Source organism: Microplitis mediator, chromosome 3, assembly GCF_029852145.1.
Source record: "Microplitis mediator isolate UGA2020A chromosome 3, iyMicMedi2.1, whole genome shotgun sequence".
NCBI lineage: Eukaryota > Metazoa > Arthropoda > Insecta > Hymenoptera > Braconidae > Microplitis > Microplitis mediator.
The window spans coordinates 5,447,163-5,462,448 of NC_079971.1; the positions used below are offsets into that span (position 1 = coordinate 5,447,163).

A 15,286-nucleotide genomic window follows, 5' to 3' on the forward strand; every position below is an offset into this window, starting at 1 on the left:
TCATTAGGATGATTTTTATTATCAATAAATAATAAATATTTATAATCATTTTGATTTAAAATATAAATAAAAGTATAACCGTTGACATGAGCGAGTCTAATACGCTGACAGCAAAGGCAGTGCCACAGGCAAACGGCTGTGTGAGGTAGAGTTCTGTATCGGGGTCATCGTCGTCATCTTGATCAAGGAATTGAACATTACTATCATTTACAAGTTCTGGAAAAACGAATTGGCCATCAACAAACTTTTCAAAACATAAATAATTGAAATAGTGATTTAATTATTTAAATTAACCTGTGATCATCGGCACATTAGCTCCGTAAACTGATCCTCGTCGCTGCAGTACTATAGGGCTTCCGACTGAAAAATTTTTTTTCAATGACTTACAATTTTGAAAATATAAAATACGATATGGTGTTACTTTATTAGTTTGCCCTAAGAATGGTTCTTAAGGAGGCTTCGCTAAAATGTTGATTTGCGTCGCCTTTGTAACATTTCTCGATGATTAATTGGAAAATGGTTTTGAACAATATCTATCATTAATCGAACTCAAACATCACACCGAAGAAATTCGTAAAAAATTTATAAGTTCGCGGTGTAGTGTCAATGATTTGGTGTTAAAATTTTGAAGACTGCCGGTGTGAAAATAACACGCGCATGGTATTAAATTTTGAACCGTGTGAATTAGAACGTTCATACCACCAGTGATATATAAGTATAAGTTCTTTATTAAAAACTTTCGATTACTTCGACACTAGGTATTTAATTTTTATTTAAAAATAATATACATCAATAACACGGCAGCTTATAGTCGTCCGAACGAAAGTTTGCGTTCTTGCCCTATCATAATTATTCCGCCTCTAAGGTAAAAGACCAAGTACCCGATCAGGAAGCTAGTACTCGATAATTGATATAATGTCTACATTTACGGTATCTTAGAGAATTCGATGAAATTTAACATACTGTAAACATAGCTGTGAAACCACTGTGGGAAAATTGTAAAAACTCCGTGAAAATGTGATTGAAATGCAGTAGAAACGTACATTCCCCGGTCAAAAATAAAACTTAGTTTAGACTTGGTCGTCGAACTCACGCAACTCGCCTTGGTTTCGACTTGACTGGTCTTACTCAGTCATGATTTAAGACGACTAAGTCTAAACCAAGTTTTATTTTTGACCCGGGTTGAACGGCACAAAGAAAGCACTGTTTTACAGTACTTTCACGATAGTATAAAGGTATCGCTAAAACTACAAAGTTAAAAGAAAAATTTTTGGAAATCCCTATTATTCTGTCATATGACTAGATATCATCCTTTAAGAACCGCTTTAGTCTGTAGTAACTGCTTTTACACTGAGAGTAAAGTGCATGGTTGTGGTAACTAGAAAGGGAAGGGAATGAAAAAATAGTCATCTTAACTAATATTTCTAGTTTCTTGAACTATATCATAGTGCCCGAAACTATTTGAAAGTAGTAGTTTTAACTAAACATTTGTTTTGTTGTGGTAACTATTTAATATTATTTCTCAGAACTTATACTTCAGCAGAATCACAAATGTTTCAGCAATCGTACGATTATAATTTCATTAATTTAGCATCATTTAAGTCGTCGACAAATATAATTAAGGATTTTAGTTCATTATTTTTTTGTAGTAAGAATACCATTTTTTACTTAGTTACGTTCGCTATTGATATTGTTCATTGAACTATGACACAGTTAAAACAACTACGATATAATCGTACATTTTCTCTCAGTGTATGGTGTAAAAAAAATAGATTTGCATTGCACACAAGAAATCAATTGTTTTATAATTTTCATATAAAATTAAAATCGCCCACCTTGACTTAATACTCCTATTGTATCGTCAAACGTCATCGCTTTAATGTTCAAGGACGCAAGTATTGCCTCTTTGTCGGCGAGGGTTGGATCGTCATTGCTAGGCACTTTTGCCGACAGAATGCAACACATGTCGCAAAGATTTACATTCACGGCACGTAAATCTGCTCTACTCAATGGTGAACCCTGAAAATAAATATTCAAATTAATTTTATTCTAGTATTAAAATTGATTGATCTTGTAACTGTAATTTATTTTTATTTTTCCAATTCGATGATTAAACATTTAAAACTAAAGAAAAGTCGTAATGTGAGGGATTTTTTTGTAGTAAGCAATGACTTTAGTACCAGTCGGAAGCGCACATGCACGAGCCGAAAAATGATACTAAAGACATTGTGTTTTACGAACAATGTTTTTTACTACCCATGTTATGCAATGTACTCTATTTAACTCATGTTAGATTAACCTGATTTATCAAACCTGTAAAACGAAGTTACAGCTGTCATTCAGTGATAAGATAAAGTCGCGCATATCAGATTACAAATTTGGCCGTAAAAATATTTTACAGAAACAATAAATTACTATCAAATATTAACAACCGATAAAAAATTCCGAAGTATGCTACTGTCTTTTATTCCAAAATTATTTCGCATCAAAACTTGTCTGCTTTAATGATAATAATAGAGGCCTTAAATAAAAAAGGCATGAGATGTATGAAGCCTCTTTTCCGATTACTTGATTGGTCGAAAGCAAAAAAATATATACAAACGACCCGAACATATACATTAAAATAAATATATGAAAAACGACATGCTCGCGCTTGCGCGCAAAATATTACGCTAGTACATCTAAGAAGGATGTTCTATAACGGCTTCAAAATAGTGTCATTATGATCTCATTACGTAACGCTTGTAGAAAACCTAAAAATCTGTACTAAATTTTCGTCGATTATAGAACACCGGTCAATAAACGGCCATTTATGGTTCGCTTTACAGTTACGATCGAAAAAATAACCGTACATGTGTTGAATAAAGTAGCATTAGCAACGAAAGTATACTTGAGAGAGTGAAATAGGTGATTTTCAAATGAACTGTTTCCATAGATAAAGATCCAAATCATTAATTAAAATATTTCATTCGATAAGTAAAGTTATTATTTATCGAATGAAATGCTTCTCGTTCGAAAATTTCAGTTTATATCCGAAAACGGCTCATTTGAAATTTCCATTTGCTAATGTAAGTGCAACAGGGGCCGTTTCGTTTATTCACATGTATGTGAGAAATAGAATGGATGGCATATCCTCTTATCTACAAATAACTTAGAAAATAAACTAATTACTATATTTTTACGATACGTACATTGAGTACTGATATTTTTGGTAAGTTTTGTAACATCTTCCACTCGCGTCTTATGTAGTCAACAGACCCAACTATTACTACATGTTTAAGCTCGTGGTAATGGAAATTGGAAGCTCGTAATGGCATAACCAGGTTTCTTAGTCCTATTAAAGGTGAATCAGGATCAGCAAATAGACAAACTACCACGTGACCATTAAGTACTGTCATTGCCGCCTGATTTCGGTCGAGTATACAGTCTTCAAGATTGCGTGAAGGACTCCAATGAAACATCCCTGTTGAGTCATATTTCATTTCCGTCTTCTCGAAATCAAAGTCCTTGGCCTGGTCATCGGCGATTCCGATCTGAAGGCCACCGTTATTGTTGACATTCGTACCTCCTGAGCCTCTACTCGTTGGCCTGTAAGATATTTTTGTAATAAAGGTCATTTATAAAAATCAAACTTAACTTATTCTAACATCATGCTTCAGAGTTTCATATTTCGAATATTTCGAAGCTTTAATGAAGGAATCGTTTCATGGAATTAATCTTTATGGAAAAGTATAAATGTTTTGTGAAATTGTGTTGATTATGGAAAAATAACATCAATCACAAAACTATATACAGAGATTTATTTGTTACTCATGCTAGAAATAAAAAAGTGATCGACTTAAACGAAAATTTTCCAGGATGGATATTATTATTATTTTTAACATAAAGCCCCAGCGGATCCAAATTACCGTATTTTACTGCAAATTTGCCGCAATTTGTGGCATTCTTAATGTAACACAGTAAAATACTTCACTTTACGGTAAAATGCCGTAAATTTTCAGTAATTCTGTAGGTTTACGATGAAATATCGCAATGTTACCGCAAATTTGCGGTAAAAGGCTGCACTTTTACTATAAAATACTGCGGTATCACAGCAAATTTACGGCGAATTAACCGTACTTTTATTGTAAATGACCAAATTTACCGCAATTTACTGCAAAATACGGCAATTTATCGTAATTGTTCCGAATACCGTAATTCGGATCCGCCAGAGAAATATGAAAATAGGTTCCATACCTAATGAACTTTGAAAATTGAACTTTACCAATTTGAACTTGAAAATTTGAACTTTGGCAATTTTAACTTCTGTAAATTTGAACTTTGGCGATTTGAACTTACCTTTTTTCTCAGGTTTTGTGTGGGTGGAAATATAAAGTATGTAAACCTATACGCTTGAAATAGTACGGTGCCTTTTTTTCAGGGGTTTTGTGTGCGTGGACATATAAAATATGTAAACCTATACGCTTGAAAATTAATTCGTTAAATATACTATTGTTATTTTCATAAAAGTTCAAATTTACCGAAGTTTAAATTGCCAAAGTTCAAATTGGTAAAGTTCAATTTTCAAAGTTCATTAGGTCGGTTACCATGAAAATATTCAATATGTTTTCTTTCGATTTCCTCGATTTTTGTGTCGGTCTAAAATTGAGCTGTTTAATTAACTCACAATTAATCCATGATACTTTTCCGTGAATATCAGTTGATATTCATAATATTCTTGCGAACATATTTCATGCAAAAAGCAAAGAGCAAGGATGAATATATCTACTATCTTAATTTTTAATTTTATTGAGAAAAAAAAATATTTTCCACACAGAAAAAAAGGATTTCTCGACGCAAGAAAAACTTTTCATTATGAAATGAAAACAAAAATTTTCTGACTAAAAAAAATTTTTTCTCGCCCCAAAAAAATTTTTAGTTTCAATTCATGATACGAAAAATTTATTAGGGCAAGTAAAAAATTTTCTTCGGGGGAGTAAAAATTGCTTGCGTCAAGAAATCCTTTTTTTTTGTGCAGATACATAAGCGAATGAAATTATATATATTAAAATAATATGAAAATATTTATGTAACACAATACGTGAGACATGTTAACAGCATAAGCGTACATGAGCTTTTTGACTTCGTAGGCGAGATGGTAGCCAGAGTATGCGGACTCCTCTTGTGATCTGCAATCAAAAGGTGACGTACGTCGGTCTTCAACTCGTTATCACCATAGCGATGTTTTGTCTTGTAACTTTATTTTAATCTTTACTTGCATTTAAATTATTTCAACGCCAAAAATTTTTAATGACAAGAAGTAATGAATTAGTCATGAATTGAATGAAAAGGTATCAGATTAAAAAACTGTACAATGAAATGTAGCGTAAAGCAAACTGTAATTTATAAAATACACTTCAATTCATATGATTAATTGAAAAGATGAAAGTAGTAGCTCTGATTGAATTTAATAACTACAAGTCACAAGACTGTTTTTTTGAATTTTAAAAATGAAGGATTCTTTTTATAGAAAAAAATGACAATAATGCGTAAAAACCTGTTACGTGATGCCTTTGGCTTCAGGAAAAAAATAATTTGTTTCATCAATTAACAGGTGATAATGTATAATATTATTTGGTTTCGCTATCTATATTAAATTTATTACTACACTGATGTTGATTAATTGTAACTAAACTACTCATCTGTTAATTCTTTAAAAAAAAAAGGAAGGAAATATCGCTATTATGAATGTAAAAATATGATTATAACTGGATAATCAATGAAGTACTGATAGGTCTATATAAATCATGTGAGACAAAATGGTACTATCCATACGATACCTCTGATTATACGGTTGGTTCGGACTTGACAAACTGTCGTTTGCTGTTCTATTCACGTTTGGCTTAACTTTATTCACTTGTTTCGTCGAATTTATCGTCGTCATTCCTACTGAATTTCGATGATTTCTCATAGCTATAATTTTATACAACAAAACATTTTACTATAATACTTTATTAGTTTCTTATACATCATGTGGAATCGGTATTACCCAAGGAACACATGCTTGAGCAAGATTCTGATGCCAGCACCTTGAGCAAAACCTCTGGTCACTAGTGTCTTTTTCTGCGTGTGGGTCTTACGCAAGATCATGTAGCAAGAAATCATCATCAAGACTTGTGCATGACTTGCTTAAGGCATTGTACACAAGAATATTGAAGAAATCTTAGAAACGGTGCAGTTAAAAAGTTTCTGGCGCATTTCTTGCACCAGTAACTTACGCATGACTTGCTCAAGATCTGCTCAAGATCCAAGGTCAATTTTGAGCCTTGAGCAGATCTTGAGCAAGTCATGCGCAACTGTTTTCAACTATAGTCTTCCTCCAGAATTGAGTTATAATCTGGCACGAATTTCTTGTGTAAGGCTTGCACTAGACTTGCTATTGAAATCTAGCCACGAGTATCTGCAGCAAGACACAAACGTAGAAAAAGACACTAACGTCTATCGAAATTTAGACTACCCAGACAGCATTTAAGTCGGAATGACTGCTTTACAACGTCTTTTCGAAGGCGTCTTCAAGAAGTCTTATAATGACTTCTTAAAGGTTTCATTTTTAAGAACTCTTAATTAAGAGTTCTTGAAGAATCCATAAATAAGGCGTCAGTTTTGTGACGTCTAAATATATTCTTTTTCGAACTTCTTTAGGAGCTCCTAAAAGACGTCATAGTAAATTCATACTGAAGTCTTATTTGCGAAGTCAGAAAAAAGAACTCTTTTTAAAGACGTCTTACTGAGTTCGCTAGGTGGCTCATTCGACATCTTGAGAACTTCTTAAAGACTTCTTTGAGATGTTGATGAGACGTCCAAATCATAAATAGGAACTCATTCAGAACTTATCAAGACGTCATTTTGCTATCTGGGTAGGCTTGCTCAAATCCTGAACAAGATTGTTATATGGGTATACTCGATGTCATTAGATGTTATACAATAGGTTATGTAATGAATGCACAAAGAAAAACGCCGTTGAATGTCCAAAGTACTTTATTACTAAAAAAAGGCTTATACTTTATGGAATTAGATACTTTGTTTAATACTTTTCATTTAACAAAACTTAACTCAATAAAAAAATTCTACTTTGGTGTTATATCATATCCATTAATAGAGATATGTGAGGTTATAAAATTCAGCTGACGTGCCATTGATCTACACATACGTGTGCTTATTAATTAGGTGCGCATATGCAGTCTAGAGACTTTGGTCATGTTAATAAGGCAGCTAAATTCAAGTAACGCCATTTTCCACAAGTTCAGTGGTTTATTGTCATCCTAACAAGAGATTGAACTTCGAGTGTCGTCGAGTTTTACTCCCACTCTGGATGTTCTAGTATTAAATATTCTCCCACTTTTTTGCGCATGCGCAGTTTATAAATGTGCGGTAGTGGGTATGATTTCCAAAGTTCATTCTCTTACTGGGACCACAATAGTATAAAAATGAGTGATTTAATATATATTGGACCACACTTTTGACCAATCAGAAAGGATAGTATTTTAATATAAAATTTTATCAGGCTGACTACTTGACTAGCCACTTAGCGGCGTATTCCTCGGCATGAGTTACACAAATTTTATAATCATACTATAATATTTTCAGTTCTATTATTACTATGATTGTGGAATATCGTTCATTTATTTCACTGGTTTAATTTGCATAATAACTTACCAGTAGGATCATCTCGTTCGCGGCTGATCTCACCTAAAATTCATAAAGGGCGATTAATCGATAATTACTCGAGTACTTATGAAAGCAATTCAATGAAGCACAAATAGTCGATTATGACGTGTGCCACATCACTTTTAGTGTGACATATATTACTCCCCCCGTGATTCGCGAATAAACCTACAGTCTCATGCTCACAGGCGCGCATACCCCATCTCAGACAATAAAAAAAAAACGTTTTACGCCAGAGATTCGCACTTTATTATTTTAAATAACAATAGGACATATTATAGGGAGACGGATATGAATAGAAGCAATTAGAAATTGATATCAATAAATATTGAATAGTTTATCACTTCATTTCGATTTGATCATTAGCGACTATAAAAAAATGAACAAAATATTATTCTTCGTAATCTACTTTCAGGCCACTTACTTTGAAAATTTTTCAACCTCAGGATATGAAGATTGTATTGTTCTTAATTACAGATCATGTTACTATTTTATAGTTAAGACAATAGAACTATATAATGGAAATGTGTTAGATGTGAAATAATTTAATACTGCCTAATTTCCGGAAACTCCCTGATTAAGGTAGTTGTCCTGCTACAATATTGTCAAAAAGTTATGAGCCATATACGCGGTAAGAGTAGGTTAGGTGGTATTTAAAACGAGACATTGCTTTTGTTTGATACTGTACCCGTAAGAAGCTTACCTACACACTACTCATATATACGTATACACAAATACTATTGAACATTTTCTTGAATTAAAATTTGACAACGTCGCATATACTCTGCCAGTTGCTGTATAGTGTACTGAGTATGTTTAAATTTACCGCTCAAATAATACTATGTATACTCGCGTGCAGCGTTGTCAGATTGTTTTTTTCCAATTCACCGACATGTGTATTTTTTCATTTATTGTTGAACTTTGCGGTGCTATATCTCAACAATGAGATGGTGAATACTTAATTTTTTTTCTTAAATAAATTCAGGACAAATTCATTAATTTTCTGTTAGTTTTTCAAAAGTTTCTGACTGTTAGTTTTTTTATTAGAATCACGAACGCGACTTGAAACACATACTCCTCATTGCTCGCAATGTTAATGATACGAACTTTGATTATAAATAATTCAAATTAGAGATGGCCAATCGACTTCAAATATTAATGGTAATTGTATCTTAATACCCTTAATAGGTATAAAAAATTTTATAACTTTCTGACAATATGCCCATCACCCGACAACTACCTTAAAGAAAACGATTTACTCAATGATGAATGTATATCTATACAGTATTAAAATTGAATTGTTTTGAGCTATTTCTTTTAATCAGGGCTGAGAATTATTAAGAAAAATCATAATATTTCGTTCATATTTTGATAGGTGCTGATGAAATGACAATAAAGTGACGAAATGATCAATATTCATCAATATCAACCCCAATTGTTATTATTCACATCCTTTAACCTATGATTAATCCTACGTTATATTTTATGGATACGATAGTAATAAAATCTATAGTTATAAATATTGCTTAGCAACTAATCCCAATAATGTGGCACTACATTTAAACCAATAAACATATTAAAAATAACATGATTTTTTGTAACAATAAAACTAAGTTTATCAAAAGCATGCATTTAAACTCATCTTTCAGCTACACTGTAAAAAATTTTGAGTCCACGGTGTGGTGTGAATGATTTGGTGTTCAAATTTTAGACACTGTCGGTATAAAAGTTATACGACGCACGGTGTTAAATTTTGGACCGTGTGGATTAGAGGGTTTACACCACCAATAGTACGAAAGTACATCGCTTAATATTTCACACCAAAAAAATTTGACACCGAGTAGACCGTTTATCCTCGGGGACCATTTTCACACCAAAAATTTTTTACAGTGTACTTGTAAAATAAAAATAAGAGTTATAAATCTACATAAATAACATAAAATCAATGAAAATAATGATAGAATGTTGTTAAATGATTGGTGTTAAAATATTTAACACAAGTGATGACAAGTGAGTAATGATTTAGTTAATAATAATGTGAGTTAGTGTAATGACAGTGATTTGCAATTAGATAAATAGCTTTTATAATTGCAATATAAATTCGTCAAAAGTTAAATTATTATAATTGATATTATAATAATTTTCGATAATTTATCATAGACATGAGTGCAGCTTGCGAGACTGTAGCATGACTTGACTGAGGTATAACTGTACCTCTCACGTGAACCATCTTGGGCAGTTCTGGCGGAGTGAATGTGGGGGGAGGATGATGGTCGTCTGTAACAAACCACTACACATGTTAGCTACCCTATCTAATAAATAGTATGTATCTAGGACCTATTCTATGTTCTACACTAGTTTGTTTTATTGCATCAAACTTATATATGAGATAGTTCCAGGCAAAAATGAATCGTTTTTACTGAAATTTATTATTTTTTTATTAAAATCTCAAAAGAAGTTAATATTCAATCAAATTGTTTAATTTGTTTGTTCAAGTTTCAATAAACGAGACACTAAATGTCCGAAAATTAGTTAATACTGAGACTATTAGTGGTAAACTGTATGTTTATTGTAAATAACCAATCAAAAATCTGGAACTATCTTCGTAAATATATATAGTTTTTAAATAATACTTGAATTTCGGATGTTATATTTTAATGACAATAATAATTTTTTTTTACGGCACAAAATTATCAGTTGAATTTATGAACTAACATTTTTGTTTATTTTGATAATTTTGACGACCATAATTATAATAAAGAATTTTTCAACGCCAAGTTGGTCAAAAGCAATATGTATTAAATTCACCAATATGAATAGAATAATATATATCTATTTTATCGAGAATATTTCGTCTCTTCGAAAATAGGCCTTCAGACTTGCTGAAGGTGTTAATACCACATATATGTTATTCCATACATATTGTTGAATTTAATATTATACATATTACTTTTGACCAACTTCCCACATAACAATTTTTTTAAATTCTTGAGCAAATCTGCTCTCAAGATCGATAGGTGCTAGTGTCTTTTTCTACGTATGTGTCTTGCTGCAGATACTTGTGACCAGATTTAAATTCCAAGCCTAGTGCAAGCCTTACACAAGAAATTCGTGCTAGATTATAACTCAGTTCTGGAAGAAGACTATAGTTGAAAATAATTGCACATGGCTTGCTCAATATCTGCTCAAGGCTCAAAATTGACCTTGAGCCTTGAGCGGATCTTGAGCGAGCCATGCGTAAGTACCTTCTGTAAGTTACTGGTGCAAGAAATGCGTCAGACACTTTTTCATTGCACCGTACTCAAGATATCTTTAATATTCTTGCGTACGATACCATGAGCAAGACACATAAATCTTGACATAGGTTTCTTGATACACGATCTTGAAAAAGACACTAGCCGCTAGGGGTCTTGCTCAAGATACTTACTCTAGAATCTTGCTCAAACACGTGTTACTAGGGTTGGCATTAAAAAATTTTTTATATTTTTGTTTATATTTGTAAAACTAATATATCTATTCATCAATATTATTGTCACTGTACAAAATATAATGTTTCAACCTGCCTTTTTTTTACTACATGCGCCATGCCGTCATACTTAGAAATTTTTTATTAAAATGAAAAGTTTTTTGATCTCTATTATATTAAATTATTTATTTTTTCTTCTGTTAATTAATTTCAAGTAATCAATTAATTTGCAATCTGCAAATTACTCGATTAAGTTCATTTTCATTTTAATAAAAAAATTAAACTATACGTTTGCATTAATACCTGCGTTTATAAGCTGAACATTAAATGAAAAATACTAATATAAAAAAAAAGTGTCTACACTACAATTACATAATAATCAAATACTACATTATTGAATAGTGTAGGTGTTGTTTACACAGAAAGAATAAAATTTAAAGAATGGAAAATTATTTAAGTTGAAAAAAAAGTCATGCTAATAAGAAAAAGTAGTTGCAGATATGGTGTAATTTCTTTATATTGATTAATTTATCAAATTTATTAATTTTGGAATAACAAAAGAAAAACAGGAAGATATAAGTAAGTAAAGTGAAGTAATGGAATGCATTTTTGTGCTTTTTCTGATGAACTACCAGTACGAAGTAACATTTAGCAGCTGGTGTTGGGTGAAATTTATACATAATTGAGGTTTTTTTTTTAAATTTACCAATTTTCATTTCTCAACTCCTAACTTAAAAATTTGGTAATGCAAATAAATGTATCACTTTTATGAATGAATTATTTTTTTATTAAAAGTTATAGAAATGATCTATAAATCATAAAAATACGGATGTTTACAAATGCACAAAATGAATAAGAAAATCTTTATATTGAGTAATAAAATAGTATGCGATAATTGAGATATCAGATTTACGATCATAAATAAGGAATTAATATAATTTTGTAGTTCTTATTTATGATGCAAAATCTAAATTATATCGGCTGTATGTAACGCGTAGTGCGTTGACAATATTAAATCCTAGTTATTCGTTATTATTATTAGTAATTCAATGTTGCAATTTATGGTAAATTACTAGCGATGATTGATTTCAATTTACGCTGTCTTAGCTTATTGTATTCATTTAGATAAAAAAATCTGATTATACTAACAAATGAGTATCCTTCAAGTTTAAACTTACTTGAGTACGAGAAGTCTTCACCTACGTAGTACATGGAAGACGAAAGGTTCAGGCACATAGACACATAGACGGTTAGTTTATGATAAGTTTTTGCGGCTAATACGTTTGTATTTATGGTTAATTTGTTATGCTGTGTATTACTAATAGTGAGTATTGATTATTAATTCGTGTGAAGGTATGAGAAGATAAAATGATTATTTATTTGTTATACATAAAAAGAAACTTGTTATGATAATGTACAATTATAGCTGACAGCTGTAACTTTAATTTTTTTTTAATATTTTAAAAATCTATACCATATTCAGAAGAATATTTAGTTTTAGGATTAGTATTATTTTTATTGTATTAAATATGTTCTGATGATTTTTTTATTGCCAAATATTTTTGATTTTTCAGAAATCTGTTATAAAATTCTTACAAGTACTGAATAATGCTTTTAACTATTGTTTCTGTTTTATAAATCTATCTGAAGATCGGAACGTTTTTCGCCCAACGAAAATGAAAAAAATTTATATAATTTGACTGCTAAGGGGTAGTTCCGGAAATTGGGTGTGGTCTAAGATTTTCGGCTGACACACCAGCATTCATATGCGAAGCATTTTAGAAATCTAGTTATTCAGTAGATTTTTTACTTTATAACCATACGAAAAAAGTATATATCCGTACATATTCGGGCAAATCTGAATATATGCCGCATATTTTCAATTTTGCCCGTATATATACTTTTTCCGTACGGGTAATTTTTTTTGTTGTTGCCCGAAAAACGTTCGGATCTTCAGGCACATTTTTTTAAAAGCTATTTATTGCCAATGATTATTCATTTATTATTAAAAAAAAATCGCTTTTATATAGAAAATTTAAGTTTCAATTAATAAAGATTTCGGTGTTTTAAAATTTATACTCAATTCATACCCAAAAAATGAGATATACACGGAGAGAAATGTCAAGTAAATATGCCTATGCAGCATAGTAATATAATCACATTACTCTATCGTGTGTGTCACGCCGAACCTATGGAGCTGCTCATACAATCTATAGAGTAATGTAATTATTACTATGCTGCATAGGCAAATTTACTTGAAATTTCTCTCCGTGTAGATCTCATAATTTGGGTATATTTTTGAATTTTTCACACTTAAATGATACTGATAAAATATCTATTCCAAGTTCGACTGGGTTATATATTTTTTAACTATCAATGTATATCAAAAAACTACAATTTATAGTCCTTGTGTTGATTCAATTATTCATTTTTTTCTTTTTTTGTTACATAAAACTACTCCGATATTATGATTTGAGTCCCGGGCTTTGAGTCGGGAGTCGGCCGACTTTTTAAATTTTTGAATGCATTTTTAGATACGAAATTTTTTTTTAATTTTTGTTGTTGTCATTTTTTATTTTACACCTCAGGAATCATAAAAGTAAAAAAAATTTAAGCTGTAAAATATCTGGCAAAGTATAATTCGAATTATATAATTATCGTTATGAACAATAGTTTTAATATCTATCAGTAATTGCATCACATTATCAATAAATTTCTCTTTATGTATAACGTATAGTAAGATATAATTAAATATTTTGTTATTCAATAAATTTTCTGATTACACACATCACTCATTATTAAACTATCTAATATCGTGTTCACTACAATTTATCTCTGCATACAAACACTCATAGCGATTTTTGTATAAAATATATATGTAGTATGAAGAATAGTAAGTACACGTTTTTTAAAATAAAATAATACAACATTTAAAATTGTTATTAAATTAATTCGTTGATAATCGAGCAAACAATTAATTTTAAAACATAATTTGAGGTCATTTCACAATCTTTCTTTTATTCACTACATTTTCCAACACGAAATCTAGAAATATTTAATCAAATTATTATTCGTAAAAACAATTAAAACCACATCACATATATAAAAGTCAAAAACACTAAGATATACTACGCACACGAATAATTTCTCACATCGACATTGCTGTATTTAGTTTGCAGTATTTCATTTATTTGTCAATCAATAGCTTTAATAGTTCGATTTTATTTTATAGTTCGTCGGTGGATTAATGTACTTTTGATGATTGAGTATATTTACAACCAAGATAAACATAAAATGATAGGTTAGGAAGAGTTTAGCTATAAACGAAAGTTAATAAACGTTATTTGCTTGAATGTATACACAAATAATTTGAATATTTGTCAATTTTGTAGTAAAATAAGAGACCCAGTACCCAATCACTCATGTATTTGTATGTCTATATTTTATCAAATTTAGTAAATATTGATATACATATGTATGAAATGATCGGGTACTAGTTCTCTGTCCGGATACTAGTTCCCTATCCAAAACATCCCATAGAATCCATTAGAATGGGTCAAAAGCCGCTTAAAAACCAATACAAGTCTATAGGATTCTATGCGGCTTTTGACCCATTCTAATGGATTCTATGGGATGTTTTGGATAGGGTTCCCTGATCGGGTAGGGGAGAGTGGGGTCAATTGAACCAAGAATACTTTAACATTTTTTTTAGATGAATAAAAGCAAAATGATAACTACTTTTTTTACGAAATTATACTTCATTATATAGACTATCACTTCTCATAAGCACATAACTTAAGGTAGTTCACTCGCAAACTGACTTTTTATAAGAATTTCATGATCAGAATTTTTGATCGTTTGTGAGACGAGATATTAATAATCAAAGTGCACACAGTTAACATGTAGTAGCTTGGACTAACCTAAAAAAAAGTCATATTTTCACGTATATTTCAATTTATTTTGCTTAAGAATTTTTCCAAAAACTAACAGATAGTAGAAAAAAAAAATTCGAATTTTAAAAAATTTAAAAATAATCATACTACCGATTAGTGAAAAAGTTGTAAATATTCAAAGAAATTTGTCTCACAATTTCAAATGAGAAAAAGCGAGTTAACG

At 30.7% G+C, this 15,286-nt stretch overlaps 1 protein-coding gene across 1 annotated transcript in view; it reads right to left on the reverse strand.

Annotated features, from left to right (window-relative positions):
- The window catches only part of LOC130665736 (calcium-activated potassium channel slowpoke), a 138,574-nt gene that overhangs the window by 9,308 nt on the left and 113,980 nt on the right, over nt 1-15,286 (reverse strand). The window contains 9 exon segments of the mRNA XM_057466282.1: nt 80-216; nt 295-360; nt 1,836-2,019; nt 3,192-3,588; nt 5,109-5,168; nt 5,820-5,952; nt 7,696-7,728; nt 9,919-9,981; nt 12,349-12,369. Coding sequence (XP_057322265.1) covers nt 80-216; nt 295-360; nt 1,836-2,019; nt 3,192-3,588; nt 5,109-5,168; nt 5,820-5,952; nt 7,696-7,728; nt 9,919-9,981; nt 12,349-12,369 — 1,094 coding nt within the window.